The sequence below is a fragment of the Doryrhamphus excisus genome, linkage group LG5 (assembly GCF_037039965.1).
Source record: "Doryrhamphus excisus strain RoL-2023G ecotype Guam linkage group LG5, RoL_Dexc_Guam_v1.1, whole genome shotgun sequence".
Lineage (NCBI taxonomy): Eukaryota > Metazoa > Chordata > Actinopteri > Syngnathiformes > Syngnathidae > Doryrhamphus > Doryrhamphus excisus.
The window spans coordinates 8,678,838-8,698,089 of NC_136361.1; the positions used below are offsets into that span (position 1 = coordinate 8,678,838).

General features: G+C 39.7%; 1 protein-coding gene across 3 annotated transcripts; it reads left to right on the top strand.

Moving 5' to 3' along the window:
- The first annotated feature begins 368 nt into the window (after positions 1-368).
- On the top strand, positions 369-15,934 carry paqr6 (progestin and adipoQ receptor family member VI). Of its 3 annotated transcripts, none has more exons than XM_058052898.2 (8): positions 369-558; positions 8,293-8,558; positions 8,630-8,757; positions 8,965-9,035; positions 9,316-9,442; positions 9,529-9,625; positions 12,826-12,970; positions 13,035-15,934. In XM_058052898.2, exons 1-8 carry the CDS (start codon positions 498-500, stop codon positions 13,280-13,282), a joined length of 1,143 nt encoding a protein of 380 aa, XP_057908881.2. In that variant the 5' UTR covers positions 369-497; the 3' UTR covers positions 13,283-15,934. The 3 variants fall into 3 exon arrangements, with proteins under 3 accessions (XP_057908881.2, XP_057908879.2, XP_057908880.2); XM_058052896.2 differs by having other exon boundaries at positions 376-558; positions 8,830-9,035; XM_058052897.2 differs by lacking the exon at positions 369-558 and adding an exon at positions 2,111-2,287 and having other exon boundaries at positions 8,830-9,035.
- Positions 15,935-19,252: the final 3,318 nt, after the last annotated feature.

Below are 19,252 nucleotides of genomic sequence, written 5' to 3' on the forward strand. Positions count from 1 at the left end.
CAGTACATGTTTTTGGACATTGTGTTTTTTAAAAAGCAAGATTTTTCATGCCAGATGTTGAGGTGACTCTTAAATTTCTGTGTTTTCTTTATTAAGGAGTGAATTTAGGACAGCCTCCCTAATATTTCCAATGAATGTACATTTCTGATCAATTTTTGTGTGCGTGTTTATAATCTGTCCCTGTCATCAGCGTTAGCTTTTACAGGTCCCCCCTTCTTCAGCCTCTCAAACTGGGTCTCCATTCTTTGTCCTGCACCGGGCCCTTTGCCCACCACTGATCCACAGCACACAGGGAAAAGGGAGGAGGGAGGGGGAAGGGCATCTAATCAGTTGACAGCAAGGATCTGTGCCAACTTGAACGGCGACTGGCACCACTTTTTGTGCTCCGTTTTCCTTTTGCACGCTAAAGGTGAAGCTCAAGCTGGAGAAGGTGCTGGACTTGTGGGCTCCAGGCGGTGGGGATTGACATCAAGTTGACCTAGTGACCAAACTGAGATATGCCCGTGCAGACGTCCTTGCTGGCGCTGGGGAAATGTCTGGCCTGCTTGGAGTTCATGTGTGAGTACTTTTACAAAAAACTGTATTGTGTGTTTGGTTGGGTATGCGATTGTCTCTGCCTGGCTCCGTCCTGACCGGACTGGACCATGCACATGCATCTGCAAAAATAGTGAAGGGGGATAGGGAGGATGGGATGCATACATGCATAATTACCACAGATATTTTTAAACAGCAGAAGACACAGGCCTATGTCATTTCTCAGTAATATTATAAAGACTGAAAATTTTTTTTTACAAATTGGTACAGTTTTTCAGCATTTACAACTTTATTGAAAGATGACAGATGCAACACGACATACAGGCCTTTGTCATCTAGCAATATTGTTATAAAGACCAAAAAAAGTTTCAACATTTTCTTAGTGTCGTGTGTCGTGTTGTCAAAACGATGTCATTTTCTGTTGATAAAGTTAGAAAGGCTGGAAAAAAATACACATGTAACATTTTGTGTCAAAATGTTTTCAAATGTTTACTTTCTTATCGGTCTTTACAACTGTGTTGACATACAAGGCCCTTTATCGTTTGCCTTCACAAATACATTGAGAATTGACAATATATTGAAAAACAACACAACACACAGGTCTTTGTCAGTTTTTGTCAATAAAGTTGTAAAGGTTGAAAAAAATTCTACATTTGTAAACATTGTTTTGTCAAGTGTCTTCAAAAAATGTATAAAAATGCTTACATTTAAAAAAGTCTTTCCAACTTTTTGGACACAAAGTTGTCAATAAAGTTGTAAAAACTATTTAAAAACATTTTCTCCAGTCCTTACAACTTTCTTAAGAAATGACAAATGCAGCACAACACCTTTATAGACATTTGTCAGTAAAGACCAAAAAAGTTTCAACATTTTTTTTGTCTTTACAAAATGTATTGAGAAATGACAACAACAACATGACACAAAAGCCTTTATCGTTTTTGTCAATAAAGTTGTAAAGGTTGAAAACAAATCCTACAAGTTTTTAAACATTTGTTGTAACTGTGTCCTCACAAAAATGTTTCTTTGTTGTAGTTAAATGTTAAAAATTTGTTAAACTTTAACACATTTTAAGCATTCTTTCAATTGTAACAACTTTATTGACACACAGGCCTATTTAAAAACCAAAACAAGGTCCAAACATTTTTTTAGTCCTTACAACTTTAGTGAAAAAAATGACAGATGACATTACACAAAGTTCTTTGATATTTTTTATAAATGAAGTTGAAAGGAAAATTGTAAATTAAAAATGTTGTTAAAATTGACAAATTTTCACACGTTTGAAATAATCTTTTTAATTTTTGTAAACTTTATTGACAAATCACAAAGGCACTCCCACTTCAATCCATACGTGAAATAGTAGCGTTGCCGTTAGAGGTGGTAACGGCAACATTCCGAAGACAACATGTCCGTACAGCAGTTGAGAAATTCCACGATGGCGCGTGCACGCGCACGCGCACAGCCGCTCGTCTGTGTTGTGATGGGAGAGCGGCGCGCGCACACACGTGGCTCCTGTTGTTGTTGCTGCCGCCGACACTCGTCTTGTGATCACGTGAGTCGCCAGCTCGCTTCCTATTGGCTGACTCTGGGACCGTGAACACACTGGCGACTCCACAAGAAGAAGAAGAAGAAGAAAGTGGACACACGCACAAACACCGCGGAAAGAGGAGGGGTAGCGAAGGAAGGATAAGGGGTACCAGGTTGTTTCCAAACATCTTTGACCGGAAAGCGAGGGAGGTGATGGCCGACAGCCGCGGTAAGTGGACCCGGAAGTCTTGTGATAAAAGGCGCGTGCGAGGAGACATGATGACAATATAATGTTGAGCTAACATTCCCTTACAATATCTTCATTTCGTTTAGTTTTTGTTTCTTTTTTTTCCTTAGTGGAGACAGGGGGCGTAATTCTTGGAAAGTGGAGGGAGGAAGTCGTGAAAAAAAAACTCACGCGTGGGATTCCAGGAATGTTGACTATGGGAATGAGCTTCATATGACTGACATGTTTTTACTCTGGAAATGTCTCTTGTCCAAATCACATTATTTATGGCATTTGTCACTTTTGGAGATGTTTTTCCACACTCCCACGGTAACTTGTACTGGAATCGTGTGTACTCCCATTCCACAGCTGCACTGATGACGCAATGATTAGTCACTTTATTATTTACATAAAAAAACCCGCAAATCTGAAAGAAAAACAGATATATTTACACGAATCGGTGTTATACAAAAAAAATTTTTTTTTACAATTTTTAGTCGATGAATCTGTTATGAAAAATGAATGAAAAAAATAATATGAAGCAAACATTAGGCGTTGGGTCTGCAACGTATCAGAAAAGAGGCAAAAATACTAATCATTTTTTCAAATCAGTTTTCAAAGTCAAATCTGATATCTTTTGGCAAAAACACAAAGAAGTCTGCTGTCATGGATGACTATGGAAATTTAAAAAAATATTCACATTTGAGGGTCTGAAATCAGCGGATATTTACATCAAATAGTGATTAATCCATGACCAAAACAGTTGTTGATTAACCATCAAATAATCGATTCATTGTTGCAGCTTTGCATTGTTCTGTTTTCTATCATTGCCTTATTATTTACATATTTTTAATGTGGTCGAGGAAGCTCATCAAAACAACACATAGTTTAAAAAATATATAAATTATCCACATAATATACCACTTACCACAGCAGTACCCCAGAAAATACACAAAAATGTAGTAAACCAAGCTACAGCTCTTATATTGGATCTGATGGTGCAGGGTGATCAAACTCTAACTGAATAAAATGAATTAATAGCAGGGCTGCACGGCGGTCGAGTGGTTAGCGCACAGACCAGGGTTCAATTCCACCCTCGGCCATCTCTGTGTGGAGTTTGCATGTTCTTTCCGTGCATGCGTGGGTTTTCTCCGGGTACTCCGGTTTCCTCCCACATTCCAAAAACATGCTAGGTTAATTAGCCACTCCAAATTGTCCATAGGTATGAATGTGAGTGTGAATTGTTGTTTGTCTATATGTGCCTTGTGATTGGCTGGCGACCAGTCCAGGGTGTACCCCAGCTGGGATAGGCTGCAGCACCCCCGCGACCCTCGTGAGGAAAAACGGTAGAAAATGAATGAATGAATTAATAGCATAACAATGAGGTTGATTGAAGTATCATTGCATAACTTTTTTTGTGTGAGTAATGTTGAGGAGCAGAGCACGTGGTGGTTGGGTAACTGTGGCTTTCATGTGAAATGTGTCAACAAGTGTCGGGAAGTCCAGGTGAAGATGAGGAACACCTTTACGCAAACAGAAATGGGGAACTAAACACACGACGCGCCTTGTAACGTTCACCCTGCGGGCGGCAGTAAGACAAACGAAAAGGGAGCTACTTGTCTGTGGATGTCGTTGATTCATAACAAGGGTGAATTTATCAATATGATCTTGAGGGTGGGAGGAGGTCGCAGTGATGTAACTGGGGAAGGGGCATTTTGTGCAAGGGGGGGGCGCATTCTCTGCACATACGCGAAGGGTGTCTTTAGTTACTGGCATGCCCTTGGCTCTGTCAGCAATTTGGAGGATAAAATTACAGAATTCACCCGCTCTCCTGTTGGTGTAATGGTACAGCTCTCAAACCGTCACTTCCTGTCCATGCCGCTGGAACACATTTACAGCATCGCACACAAGTACAAGTCTTATTTACGTCTGAAATGTCTCATTTGTCTACTATATTGGATAATTGTAATGGAAAGTTGACTCTAGGGGTGCTATTTCATGTCTAGAAGTCTCTCATAATGTTGAAAATTTTGAAGATTTTAAACTGGTTTTCTGTTCTTTAACTTCAAAAATATTCCAATCATAAATACGGAAACCTGCTTTGAGGATACCGTATTCACTTATCATGGTTGCGTCTGTAACCAATTACCAGCGACGAACAACGCCCAATTACCTCGGGCGTACCTAATGTAGTGTTCAGAGAACAGTCGCATGGATCAGGGATGGGAATTTTCCGCGGATCCGCGGAATTCCGCGGATTTTTCTGGCAAAAGTCCATTTTCGTAATTCGTGTAAATTCGTTGAGAAAATTGTGGGGGGTGTGGGGGGGGGGGGGGTAGGTGTAGGTACAGTCTCGGTATATCGTGTCCGATCGGGCCGAGGCGGCATCTTGGCCGCGAAGTCGACGAGAAAATGAGCTGGTTTAGTAGGCTTGCTGTGATTGGTTGTATCGTGTCTCTCAGCCAATCACACGTCGCGTTTCAAACGCGTTCGGTGAACCCGTAATGGCGGAACACGGTGAAAGAGAGAACATGAGAAAGAGAGTAGAGCTGAGCAGAAGAAAAAAAACGAGAAGGCAGCGAAAGTTGCAAGACTGGCACATCAAAAAGCAGAAAAGAGGAAGGTTGCGACTGATCGTTTGCATGCACTGATTGCAAAAAGAAAACGACTATGTTAAGTTACCTGGTGTTGACTTCAACGTACGTGTTTAAAAGGAAATTGTGAGTCACATATTCAAACCTATGGAAATCTATTAATTTTACTTTGAATGCAGTTTGTTCCATGTTTTTTAGTCATTTATTTTTGTTGTTTGAGGTCTTAATATTTCTTTCATTGTATGCCAGTTTTAGTGCCCTCAAAAGCTGAAATGTTGGGAGCTTCCGGGGGGCTTCGCCCCCCTGGGCCCCCTACCGGGCTCCGCCCTGGACCTGGCTGGGTGGCCCCCAGACCCCCGACTTATTTTCAGCTGATTTTCAGCAAAGCCATTCCCATCCCTGATGGATGCAAGCAAAGTTTAATCATTTAGCAGCACTTTTGCATGCATGCAAGCAGCATTCAAAACCGCCGCCACGTCCTCCAAAGTGACTGTTAGAACATGCAAATGATGACTCGCAGTCAAAGTCCTGCACTTTTTGCCGTCATCATCGTCATCATGATGCATGCTGCACCGGCAGCAGCAATGCAGCTTGTTTTCCGAGTGCTCCTGAATGCGGCGCTTGTGTCCGTGCTGATTTGTGTGTCCACAAAGCTGACTTTGTGGCTCGCAGCTGCGAGCGCCTGTGCCCTCGCCACCCATGCCGCCATGGAGGCGGAGGCCCCTCCTCTCTCCCGAGACGCCAGGCAGCCTGTCTGTCCTGACATGTCTGCGGAGCGAAGATGCTGATGACATGCTTTGATAGTTTGAACACCACAATTACCATCTGGCCTCAGGGTTCTGCTAAAAACCTGTTGGACTAGCAAGTTTGTCTCTGCAAGAATGTACAGTACATGATGTTTATTCCAATGGCTGTCATATCGTTTCAAATCATAATTGCTGTAACCATCTAGTATGATTGGAAGGAGGAAATTATTCAAGCAAACAGTATTTTAATTAGAACTTGATAATAAACAAACAAAATACATTGGTACCTCGGTTTTTGGCTTTGCGGTATTTATTCATTATTTATTCCAAAAACTAAACAGAGGCCATTTTTGTGATTTTGTGTGCGTTTGTCCTGATCCTATCCATCCTGGTCACTCCCAATGCGAACCTCAGCGTCCTCATCTCTGCTGCCTCCAGTTCTGCATCCTGTCTTTTCTTCAGTGGCACTGTCTCTAGACCAGGGGTCTCAAACACGCGGCCCGTGGGCCAAATGTGGCCCGCAGGACACTAGTTTTTTTTTGGAAAACCTGATGCGGCCTCGTCTCACACAGACCCGAGCTCCAGTGGCCCCCAAGTAAATTGAGTTTGAGACCCCTGCTCTAGACCAAACAACATGGCTGGTCTCACCACAGTTGTGTATACGTTTCCTTTGATTTTAGCTAGTATCTCCACGCCGTGTTCTTGTCTGGGCTGCATGTTTGTAGCAGTCATTGCAACACAACACGCTGTGAACATTTTTTATAGTTGAACGTTATGCTGTGGGCCAAAGTGCAAATGAATGCAAAAAGTAGCTGCTGATTGGTCGTACTTTTCACCCATTCATACTTCATTTCTTAAATACATTATAATGTACCAGTCAATTTGAATGTTTTGCTTGAGAGGTGCAGATAAATGACAGATAGGAGAAAGACTGCCCCCTGCAGGCCCAGAGTGGAGCGGCCATGTGTAACTGAGTGTTTTTTTTTCGTACTAACGTATGGTATTCTTGTCGAAATGTCTTTTGCCATCTTGTCGGCGTTCCATCACCGCAACCGTAACTCCCAGCAACATTTTAGCAGAAAACTGGATTCTCAGGCCACAACATTCCTGACATAATTGTCAGCAGCGGACATACGCACACACCAGAACAAACCACCTCTCAGTCTCATGTTGAGTTTTTACGTTAAACCGTATCCGGTCTCTAAAGAGCGCTACCTTCAATTGTAGTAAAAGCAAAGCAGTATTTCCCATAGGAGCTCATGTAAAGCCAATTAATCCCACCCAGACACCTAGAATAGTGTTTATCACCATCTTTATCAAAGTGCTGCCACTCATGGCCCCATGGTGGGTTATTTTGCAGCACATTTAGAAAAATGTAAAATTTGACAGTATAATGGAGAAGTAGCCAAACCTTTTCCAGCAAAGGCCACATACGGGAACACTTGGTCTCTCTTGTTGTCATGATGCTAATTTGGGGGGTAGTCCGTGAAGCAGGTTGAGTGGGCTAGCGAGCTAGCTAGCTAGTGTTGAGGGGAAAGCCGGACTCTCTTTTTAAGCAGCTGTACTGCCATAGTAACAGGTTATGTCCAGGCGTTCAGCTTAAAATGGGCTATGAAAGTGTCTTTGTTTCACTGTTTTAATTAATCGGATATGGTGTCACCATTTAGTTCGACCAAAGGAATACGCTAGATATGCTCACACTAGTACCAGAAATAAATGGATAAGTCATATATAAATAAATGGAAAAATCTATAGATAATCCATGTGGTTGGTAATGGTATCAGCCCATCGCACTCATGGATGATCGGTATCGAATCGGTGGCATTAAACCCTGACATTGCTACTTTATATTTTATTATATTACAGCAAAAAAAAACAAATTAAAAAAACTCTCTTTGTTTCTCATAATACTTTGACTTAATTTTTTTTTCTTAAATATTTTACCTCTAGGCTACTAAAATGACATTTTAGCTCATAATTCTTTAATATTTTAACTCTAGGCTACTAAAATGACATTTTAGCTCATAATAGTCAAAATTTCTTGTGAAGTTTATTCTTGTGAAATTGTGACCTTTCTAAAAAAGTCAGAATACGACTTCTTTCTCTTAATATTTTGATTTTGGTCTTTTTTTATTTTGAAAAAACTCATAATACTTTGACTTAAATGTTTTTTTTTACTTTTCTTAAATATTTTACCTGTAGGCTACTAAAATGACATTTTAGCTCATAATTCAAAGTTTCTTGTGAAGTTTATTCTTGTGACATTGGGACCTTTTAAAAAAAGTCAGAATACGACTTCTTTCTCTTGATATTTTGATTTTGGTCTTTTTTTTATTTTGAAAAAACTCATAACACTTTGACTTAAATGTTTTTTTTATTTTTCTTAAATATTTTACCTCTAGGCTACTAAAATGACATTTTAGCTCATAATTCAAAGTTTCTTGTGAAGTTTATTCTTGTGAAATTGTGACTTTTTAAAAAAAAAAAAAGTCAGAATACGACTTCTTTCTCTTAATATTTTGATTTTGGTCTTTTTTTTTATTTTGAAATTTTTTTTTCAACTTCCTTCTTGGTAAATTACATTTTTACAATGTCCCCCGGGCCGCAAATGGACACCCCTGGTATATAATAATACATGTTCTGTATGTGACCATGTGTTTTTGTGCAGTATTTCCCCTGTGGCGGGGGCTCGGGGCCGGCGTCGGAGGCGGCTGGAGCCAAGGCTGGGGCCGCTGCCTGCGATGGGAGCCCCCCGCCCAGGTGGAGGGGGCCCGCATCCCCATGTCCGAGTACCCGGTGTGGTTGGTCATCTGCCGGGGGGGGCGTGCCCGGCTCAGCGAGGTGTGTCAGAGAGGCAAGGGCGCCATCAGACTGCCCACGGAGATGCTCAGCATCAAGCTACCGCCTCTTTTTGACATCCATCAGATTCCCAAGGTAGCAAGGAGGTGACATCCTGGACGTGTAAACTTTTCCACCCGCACCAACCAACCGGATGTCCTCCTCAGGTATTCCGTGAGGACGGCATCATGTCCGGTTACCGCCACCCGCAGAGCTCCGCGCTGGACTGCGTGCTCAGCAGCTTCCAGATGAACAACGAGACGGTCAACATCTGGACGCACTTCCTGCCAACGTGGTGGGTGTCTCCGGGGCGTGTCCCCGTGCCACATCTCTCCCCAAACCCTGTTAATGTTAACGTTTGCGTCAGGTACTTCCTGTGGCGGCTGGGCGTCCTGTGCTCCACCATGAACTTCCTGAGTGACAGCTACACCTGGCCGCTGCTGGCCTACATGCTGCTCATTTGCATATACCCTTTCACTTCCTGTCTGGCCCACACCTTCAGCACCATGTCGCAGGAGTCCCGACACATCTGCTACTTCTTCGACTACACCGCCCTCAGCCTCTACAGCCTTGGTGAGATTATGGGCGCTCTTAACATCAATGCTGCTTTTATTTGACCGCTTTTACCACTTTGGTATTTTCTAAAGTAGATACTATACTACATCAACAAATCTCAGCTCCCATCTTTGCTGTTTTTTTTAGAAAATGAATGACTTATTTTCTCTGATTATATCCACTACATTTGGATTATATGAATAGTTATTATTTGTTATTGTTATTATTTTTCAGCAGGTAAGATGAAGCAATAAAGTTGTGAATGGTGAGTATGTAAGGTGTGTGTGTGTTGTTGCAGGAAGTGCCATCAGCTACGGCTCCTACGTGATGCCCGACAGTTGGGTGAACGGTTGGCTCCATCAGCACTTTGTCCCCATCGCCGTCGGCAACACTTTGTTCTGCACCAGCCTGTCCTGCTACTCACGGTGAGACTTTTTTCAATAAACAAACATCCTCTACATACTCATATTCTGTTTCATCAAACTGTGTGTGTGTGTGTGTGTGTGTCCAGGTTCCTGGAGGTCCACTCCCCAAAGAAGAGCAAGATGTTGAGGACCAGCGCCTTTGTGGTTCCATTCATCTTTGACAGCGTGCCCATTTTCTACCGGGTGAGTAAGGGAATTGAACTGGGTGAGAGGTTGCTAACGTTGATCCTGTTCACTAATCATGAGTATCATGAGTATCTCATCCGGGAAGAATGGTACTGATAATCATGATAGAATTCTGATATCATTCCATGAAAGAAAAAGAAATATTCACGCCACTGGAGAAAAACTCCTCAAATGGTTGAAAAAGTGACTCAAATCAAGATGCTTTACATTTCATAAAAAATAATATCCTATGTACGTATATACTTTATTTTTATTCAAATAAATGATCCAAATTTGTATATTATAATTTATCGTGAGGAAAAAGCGGTAGAAAATGAATGAATGAACGAATGAATGAATTTATTTATTTATTTTGCATAGTTTTTCTGCATTCGTAATTTTTTGTATTTGCACGGTATTATTATTATTTTTGTAATAATTTTATTGTATGTATTAAATTGCATGCAAATGATGACTCGCAGTCAAAGTCCTGCACTTTTTGCCGTCATCATCGTCATCATGATGCATGCTGCACCGGCAGCAGCAATGCAGCTTGTTTTCCGAGTGCTCCTGAATGCACAAATATTATTTTTTTTTATTGTAATTGGCCACTCCAAATTAGGTATGAATGTGAGTGTGAATGGTTGTTTGTCTATATGTGCCCTTGGATTGGCTGGCCACCAGTCCAGGGTGTATATACGTATGTATACACACACACACACAATAAAAAACATGGTTTTATATATATTTACAGTGAAGAAAATAAGTATTTGAACACCCTGCTATTTTGCTATTTCTCCCACTTAGAAATCATGGAGGGGTCTGAAATTTTCATCGTAGGTGCATGTCCACTGTGAGAGAGATAAACTAAAAAGAAAAATCCAGAAATCACAATGCATGATTTTTTAACAATTTATTTGTGTGATACAGCTGCAAATAAGTATTTGAACACCTGAGAAAATGAATGTTAATATTTGGTACAGTAGCCTTTGTTTGCTATTACAGAGGTCAAACGTTTCCTGTAGTTTTTCACCAGGTTTGCACACACTGCAGGAGGGATCTTGGCCCACTCCTCCACACAGATCTTCTCTAGATCAGTCAGGTTTCTGGGCTGTCGCTGAGAAACACGGAGTTTGAGCTCCCTCCAAAGATTTTCGATTGGGTTCAGGTCTGGAGACTGGCTGGGCCATGCTAGAACCTTGATATGCTTCTTACGGAGCCACTCCTTGGTTTTCCTGGCTGTGTGCTTCGGGTCGTTGTCGTGTTGGAAGACCCAGCCACGACCCATCTTCAATGCTCTGACAGAGGGAAGGAGGTTGTTCCCCAAAATCTCACAATACACGGCCCCAGTCATCCTCTCTTTAATGCAGTGCACTCGTCCTGTCCCATGTGCAGAAAAACACCCCCAAAGCATGATGCTACCACCCCCATGCTTCACAGTAGGGATGGTGTTCTTCGGATTGTACTCTTCATTCTTCTTCCTCCAAACACGCTTATTGGAATTATGACCAAAAAGTTTTATTTTGGTCTCATCTGACCATAAAACTTTCTCCCATGACTCCTCTGTATCATCCAAATGGTCATATGCAAACTTAAGACGGGCCTTGACATGTGCTGGTTTAAGCAGGGGAACCTTTCGTGCCATGCATGATTTCACATCATGACGTCTTAGTGTATTACCTACAGTAACCTTGGAAACGGTGGTCCCAGCTCTTTTCAGGTCATTGACCAAGTCCTGTCGTGTAGTTCTGGGCTGATTCCTCACCTTTCTTAGAATCATTGAGACCCCACGAGGTGATATCTTGCATGGGGCTCCACTCCGATTGAGATTGACCGTCATGTTTAGCTTCTTCCATTTTCTAATGATAGCTCCAACAGTGGACCTTTTTTCACCAAGCTGCTTGGTAATTGCTCCGTAGCCCTTTCCAGCCTTGTGGAGGTGTACAATTTTGTCTCTGGTGTCTTTGGACAGCTCTTTGGTCTTCGCCATGTTACAAGTTAAAGTCTTACTGATTGTATGGGGTGGACAGGTGTCTTTATGCAGCTAACGACCTCAAACAGGTGCATCTGATTCAGGATGATACATGGAGTGCAGGTGGACTTCTAATGGGCAGACTAACAGGTCTTTCAGGGTCAGAATTCTAGATGATACACAGGTGTTCAAATACTTATTAGCAGCTGTATCACACAAATAAATTGTTAAAAAAATCATGCATTGTGATTTCTGGATTTTTCTTTTTAGTTTATCTCTCTCACAGTGGACATGCACCTACGATGAAAATTTCAGACCCCTCCATGATTTCTAAGTGGGAGAAATAGCAAAATAGCAGGGTGTTCAAATACTTATTTTCTTCACTGTATATATATATATATTACAACTTACATTTTCATGAAATTAATTATTGAGTCGTCTATAATTTTATTTCATATATTAAATAAATCCATTAACATTAAAAATTGTACTGAATATTTATTTTGAATATAAAAAACTATTTAACTAATTGAAATGTTTACATTTGAAATATATAATATTTGACATTTATATTGCATTTTATAAAATAATTATGTTAATTTAACATTTAATATTTATGTGAAATATTTGAATGTTATTTAAATTCAGCAATTTGAATCAAAAATATATTTTATTTTAGTAATTTTATGACTTTTTTATTATTTTTGTAATAATTTGTATGTAATTAATAAAATATATATCGTTGTATATGTTACATTAATTATTATGTTAGATTTGTAGATAACATTGTAAATAATTTTAGTACTGAAAGTATACATTTTACATTTAATATTTATGTGAATTATTTGAATGTTATTTAAATTCAGCAATTTGAATCAAAAATACATTTTGATTGTATTAATATTGACTTTTGTAATAATTGTAATAATTTATGTAATTGTAATGTAATTAATAAAATCGTTGTATATGTTACATGAATTATTATATTATTATCATGTTAAATTTGTAAATAATCATTGTAAATAATTTTATTTGCTGAATTTATTGTTCCATTATGACATATGATTGTCCGGATACTTGATGCATCGGAAAAAAAGTTAAATCGGTTTTCTGTGAAAATATGAACTGTAAATTTAGCTTTTTAGTTAATAATTTTCCAATCTGCATGAGCGCCACCTGGAGGATGGGGGTGGTATATAGTGCGAGTGAGAAGTCCACTATGTTGTTGTTGTTGTTGATGCTGCAGCTCCTCCTGTGCTGCGGGGGCATCTGCAGCCCCAGCGAGGCCGTCCCCAGCCACTGCTACCAGGTTTCCTTCGCCCTCCTCACCTGCTTCCTCTTCACCTCGCACCTCCCCGAAAGGCTGGCCCCCGGACGCTTTGACTACTTTGGTACGTTCCTCTTTGCTTCGCGTGTTGGCCAAACGTCCTCTAACGGCCTCGTCCGCCACGCCAGGCCACAGCCACCAGCTCTTCCACGTGAGCGCCGTGGTCGCCACCCACTTCCAGATGCAGGCCGTCATCACTGACATGACCTCACGGAGGGCGTGGCTTGTAGCCCACGGAGCCGCGCCCTCCCTTCTCGGCACCATGGGGGTGCTGGTGGTCAGCCTGGTCCTCAACCTGGGCATCATCGCCATCTTCAGCGCGCAGCTGCTGTGGAGGCCATGCCGGGCGCCGCCTGGCGCCGACAAGGAGCATTGAGGGGCGGGGACCGACGTCTTTATTTATTTTTTGTTGACTCAGGCGCTGAAGACCCAGGTGGGTGTCATTTCTTTGACCTTTCATCCACACCGGGTCGCAGGAAGCGCTGCCAAGTTCCCAAAACCTGAAACTGGAAGCCTTCACTGGCCACAGGGTGGTGCCAGTGAGCATCTTCCGATGAGTTTCTATGGCAACCCAGGTCCACTGCACCAGCACAATAGTCCTCACAATTACTCTATAAATACTCTATAAATACTGGCACTAAATATTCTTTATTACTATCAGATGTATTTATTATTAAATATTCTGCATTTTTAGGGGCTTGTCTTTTACTACTACATTTTTTATCTTTTTATATCAATTAATAATGTTTCTTCTAGAAAATATGACACACTTTTTTGTTATGTTTGCATCATTTCCCAAATTAAAACTATTTTCTCCTGCACTCTTTTAACCTTCCTCTTGTGTTAGCTTTTTGGTATCAGGTCTTATGTTAACGGGTCGGTTTTGACCCATGTATTAAATCAGCTATAAAATACACTAAAAACAATAAGTTACCATCAGATTTGCTTCTCATGTCTTGGTAAAAAACTCACCACTTCCACACAAAATGAGAGGAGACCTCAACCATGGCTTGACAGCTTGGCTGTGTGAAAGTTAATGTAATCTAACGTCATGTTTTATAATATTACTGATAGTAGTAGTAACCACAATATTGTATATAAAACTTGTATTTCAGTATTTTTGGACTAATAGGCTATAGTCAACCACAAAACAGACATAAGTACATAAGTCAACCTTTGGTTGCTAAACTGTAATAACTCAAAACAGCACAAACGTAGCACTAACAAATGAGACTATTTGATTAGAGTTTTGAGTGAAGTGGGGGGAACAATTCATTTAGGTTGATTTCATTTCATTTCAACATGGAAATGGTTGGATATACGCTCTTAAATTACACTATTACGAGCTATTTTGTCATTATTATATCTGTAAAAACAAATACCTTTAGCTGTAAAATCAACACATTAACCTTCCTCTTGTGTTAGCTTTCTGGTATCATCTCTTATGTTAACCATGTATTAAATCAGCTATAAAATACACTAAAAACAATAAGTTACCATCAAATTTGCTTCTCATGTCTTGGTTACCTTCTTAGGCTTCCTCATCCATGAAAATGTTGCTTTTAATACTTTTGGTGTGGGCATGGAGGCCTTTTTTTGTCACTATACCCCTCCATTTCTATTTCCAAAAATGGTCAAATGAACCTCAAAAGAATCATATTCATAATTTGAATTCTTTTGTTACCTGGCTATTACTGAGAGATATAGAACATATCTCTTAAATCAATTAGTTGTATTTATTTTCGCATTTTAGTATTAATCACTAAAGAAACATCTATGGTGTTGGGGTGAATTTTGACCCATATATATTAATATCAAGAAAAGGTAGAAAAAGTGATTGTTTTCAGCAACAGAACTTTAGTATAAAGTGAAATGAAAAAGCAGAACAGGTCCAGATCTTGGTTCACTGTACTTCTTGCCATTCTTTCCATGATCCAAATTGTAAATGTGAAATCAGCCATCAGTCAAATGAGTGAATTCACCTCACATGTCTGGACCTTGTTTTTCTGCTGGTATACTGGAAAAGCGGTCAAAATGAGAATCCCCTGAAGCTTCCATGATGAGAGGAGGAGCTGGTTGTCATTGTGTTGGCTAATTGTACACTTATAACTTCAGTTTTGGCTCAAAATATTGCTTTATAACCGTGTGGAAACCGACCCTAACAATACAGTGGTCATAATTTCAACCAGACCATTTTAAAATGTAGTAAAAATGATTTTTTTGGTTTTATTTTGTTGAAATAGAGTTTCCTGACAAAGTCCAAAAGCCTTGATGCAATAAACAAATGTTATGTAAAATGTAAAACACAAGAGGAGGGTTAAGGACTAATATTGACTAATATATGTCAATATAATAATATAATATATGTCAATATGACATATATGCACATACACATACACATATGTTGTTATTGTCGCTGTAGCAGACAGGAAGGCGAGCCAAAAGCGCTTTTTTATATTTTTGGAATCATTTTTGAATCAGCAGCAACTTGTAAATGCTTGTCACACTTACACAAGAAGGTCTCAATGCACGTGCTTTTTTCAAGAAAAGGACTGTGAGGGGAAGTCACATGTTGGTGGAAGGTGAAGGGTCACAAAGAGTACATACACACATACACACGCATACACACACACCCATACAAAAATACACTGTTGTCTTCTTAAAGCCAGTGAAAGTCTTCCTTTCAAAACAGCCAATTAGTCTTGATGATGGCGTTTGAGTGTTGGATGTTGTATAGTGGGATTTTCTTAGGTGGGGGCGACTGGACAGAAGCAGAACTAAAACAAAAAAACCCTGGGTGCTTTATAAGGTTTTATACTTTGGATATAACGCTCAGAAAAAATACTGAATGTGTTTAAACAATTTGTAAAAAAAATTGTAATTTGATTTGTATATGTCTCATTGATGCGCTAGATTAGTGTAATAAATGATGCTTTTATTAAAATGACATTCTCACGACATGTTTCTTTTATTTAGCTTGGGGGAAAACTGGGAATTGGCGCAGGGATACTGCTTTTACTTCCACTTTTACTTCAGGAAGAAACATGCAGGATCACCGAATGACCACCAGAGGTCAGTGTCGCTCGACAAAAAAAGACCTTAAAGAAAAGCTTAATTTCATCAATAAATTTTAAATTTAGATAGAGAATTAAAATATATATATATATTCCCTAGCCATTGCAATGAATATATGACAAATTATTTAAATATATTATTTATTCTACTATCCAGCCTATGATGTAAGAAATAAATTGTAAAACACTAATAAAAATCAGATTGATGTCTGCAAAAATACTTGTATTTGTATAAAAAAATAATATAATCATGCTCATTTCCAACTAAAATACTTTTCCTAATATACAGTGAAGAAAATAAGTATTTGAACACCCTGCTATTTTGCTATTTCTCCCACTTAGAAATCATGGAGGGGTCTGAAATTTTCATCGTAGGTGCATGTCCACTGTGAGAGAGATAAACTAAAAAGAAAAATCCAGAAATCACAATGCATGATTTTTTAACAATTTATTTGTGTGATACAGCTGCTAATAAGTATTTGAACACCTGAGAAAATGAATGTTAATATTTGGTACAGTAGCCTTTGTTTGCTATTACAGAGGTCAAACGTTTCCTGTAGTTTTTCACCAGGTTTGCACACACTGCAGGAGGGATCTTGGCCCACTCCTCCACACAGATCTTCTCTAGATCAGTCAGGTTTCTGGGCTGTCGCTGAGAAACACGGAGTTTGAGCTCCCTCCAAAGATTTTCGATTGGGTTCAGGTCTGGAGACTGGCTGGGCCATGCTAGAACCTTGATATGCTTCTTACGGAGCCACTCCTTGGTTTTCCTGGCTGTGTGCTTCGGGTCGTTGTCGTGTTGGAAGACCCAGCCACGACCCATCTTCAATGCTCTGACAGAGGGAAGGAGGTTGTTCCCCAAAATCTCACAATACACGGCCCCAGTCATCCTCTCTTTAATGCAGTGCACTCGTCCTGTCCCATGTGCAGAAAAACACCCCCAAAGCATGATGCTACCACCCCCATGCTTCACAGTAGGGATGGTGTTCTTCGGATTGTACTCTTCATTCTTCTTCCTCCAAACACGCTTATTGGAATTATGACCAAAAAGTTCTATTTTGGTCTCATCTGACCATAAAACTTTCTCCCATGACTCCTCTGTATCATCCAAATGGTCATATGCAAACTTAAGACGGGCCTTGACATGTGCTGGTTTAAGCAGGGGAACCTTTCGTGCCATGCATGATTTCACATCATGACGTCTTAGTGTATTACCTACAGTAACCTTGGAAACGGTGGTCCCAGCTCTTTTCAGGTCATTGACCAAGTCCTGTCGTGTAGTTCTGGGCTGATTCCTCACCTTTCTTAGAATCATTGAGACCCCACGAGGTGATATCTTGCATGGGGCTCCACTCCGATTGAGATTGACCGTCATGTTTAGCTTCTTCCATTTTCTAATGATAGCTCCAACAGTGGACCTTTTTTCACCAAGCTGCTTGGTAATTGCTCCGTAGCCCTTTCCAGCCTTGTGGAGGTGTACAATTTTGTCTCTGGTGTCTTTGGACAGCTCTTTGGTCTTCGCCATGTTACAAGTTAAAGTCTTACTGATTGTATGGGGTGGACAGGTGTCTTTATGCAGCTAACGACCTGAAACAGGTGCATCTGATTCAGGATGATACATGGAGTGCAGGTGGACTTCTAATGGGCAGACTAACAGGTCTTTCAGGGTCAGAATTCTAGATGATACACAGGTGTTCAAATACTTATTTGCAGCTGTATCACACAAATAAATTGTTAAAAAATCATGCATTGTGATTTCTGGATTTTTATTTTTAGTTTATCTCTCTCACAGTGGACATGCACCTACGATGAAAATTTCAGACCCCTCCATGATTTCTAAGTGGGAGAAATAGCAAAATAGCAGGGTGTTCAAATACTTATTTTCTTCACTGTACATGCAAAGCAATATAAAATTTAACCTTAATAGTTTACTACAATGAATACTGTTTCATTTGTAAAGAGCAGGAATTCAATGTAAAGGCAGCATACAAAATGAATAATATAATAATAAAATGAATAAATTAGCAGTGTACAAAATGATCATAAATAGTATAATTTGCTCAGCATATATTAAAGTGTTTAGTCATAATAATGATAAAAAATATGAACAGTGTAAACATGCAGAATAAAGAATAATCATCAGAATAATAATCATCATAAAGAACAATCAAATGGATTAGCTATGACAATGCACCCAGAAAATTAGGAACTCTATAAAAAAATTAAATAAAATTAATACTTTACTATAATGAATACTATTCTATTTTTCATAAATATCTGTTAATATAAAAATGTAACTAAAAACATATACATAAAAAACATATATTGTGTTGTATAAAAACACATGTCAAAATAGCAAAAATGACATTTGCTCATCTGATCCAAAAATGTGAAAAAAAGCAATGCTCCACTGGCATGAATGAAAATAAATGAAATAGTCATCATTAAAAATGAATAAAAATACACAAAAATGACTAATGGCAGCATACACACAAAAAAATGAAAATCTCCATAATTAAAACAACACTGTATGGAATAATATAAAATAATATAATAGACAATTAGTTACAAATATACACATTTTTACCCATTACATATCAATAACATACATATCAAATATATGATTATTGAAAATAAAAAGTGTACGACCAATGCTAAATGATGTCATGTAGAAAATGTATTCAAATATTTTTCCATTACTTTCTATTATTAAAGTATGAATTTGGACATGCAATAAAGATATGAATGCTCCAGTTGAAGTTTGACTTGACTTGACCGTGACTGGAAGTACTCCCTGGCACTTCCTGTGCATCATGTGACTCCTAACTGCTTCTCTCAAATGTTCCTTCCATTTGAAGCTCCTCATTTTTGCAGCTCTTATTATCATCCTCCGTATTAGCAGCCTATTGGGTGGGGGTGAGGTGGGGTGAGGTGGGGGGGGGGGGCGTACTGAATGGAAGGGCCTGATGATGAAAAAGGCATTGAGAGCACAAATGGAGCTCTTGAGGGGACGACGGGGACAAACAAGCCGGGTTGGCCGTGCAGCATCTCCTTGTAGACGCGGCAGCAGGAAACAATGAGCCCCCAAGAAGTACTTCCACCCTCCCCCTCCGCCCCCCTCCTTTCACAAAGGGGCGATGGATGATAGCATTACTCACTATCCATTACTAGTCCCCGGAGAAGCGAGCGGGATGAGGATGATGATGATGATGAGGAGGGTGTTGATTATGAAACGTGATTATTTCTTTTGAGCGAGCGGCCCGCTGATGATT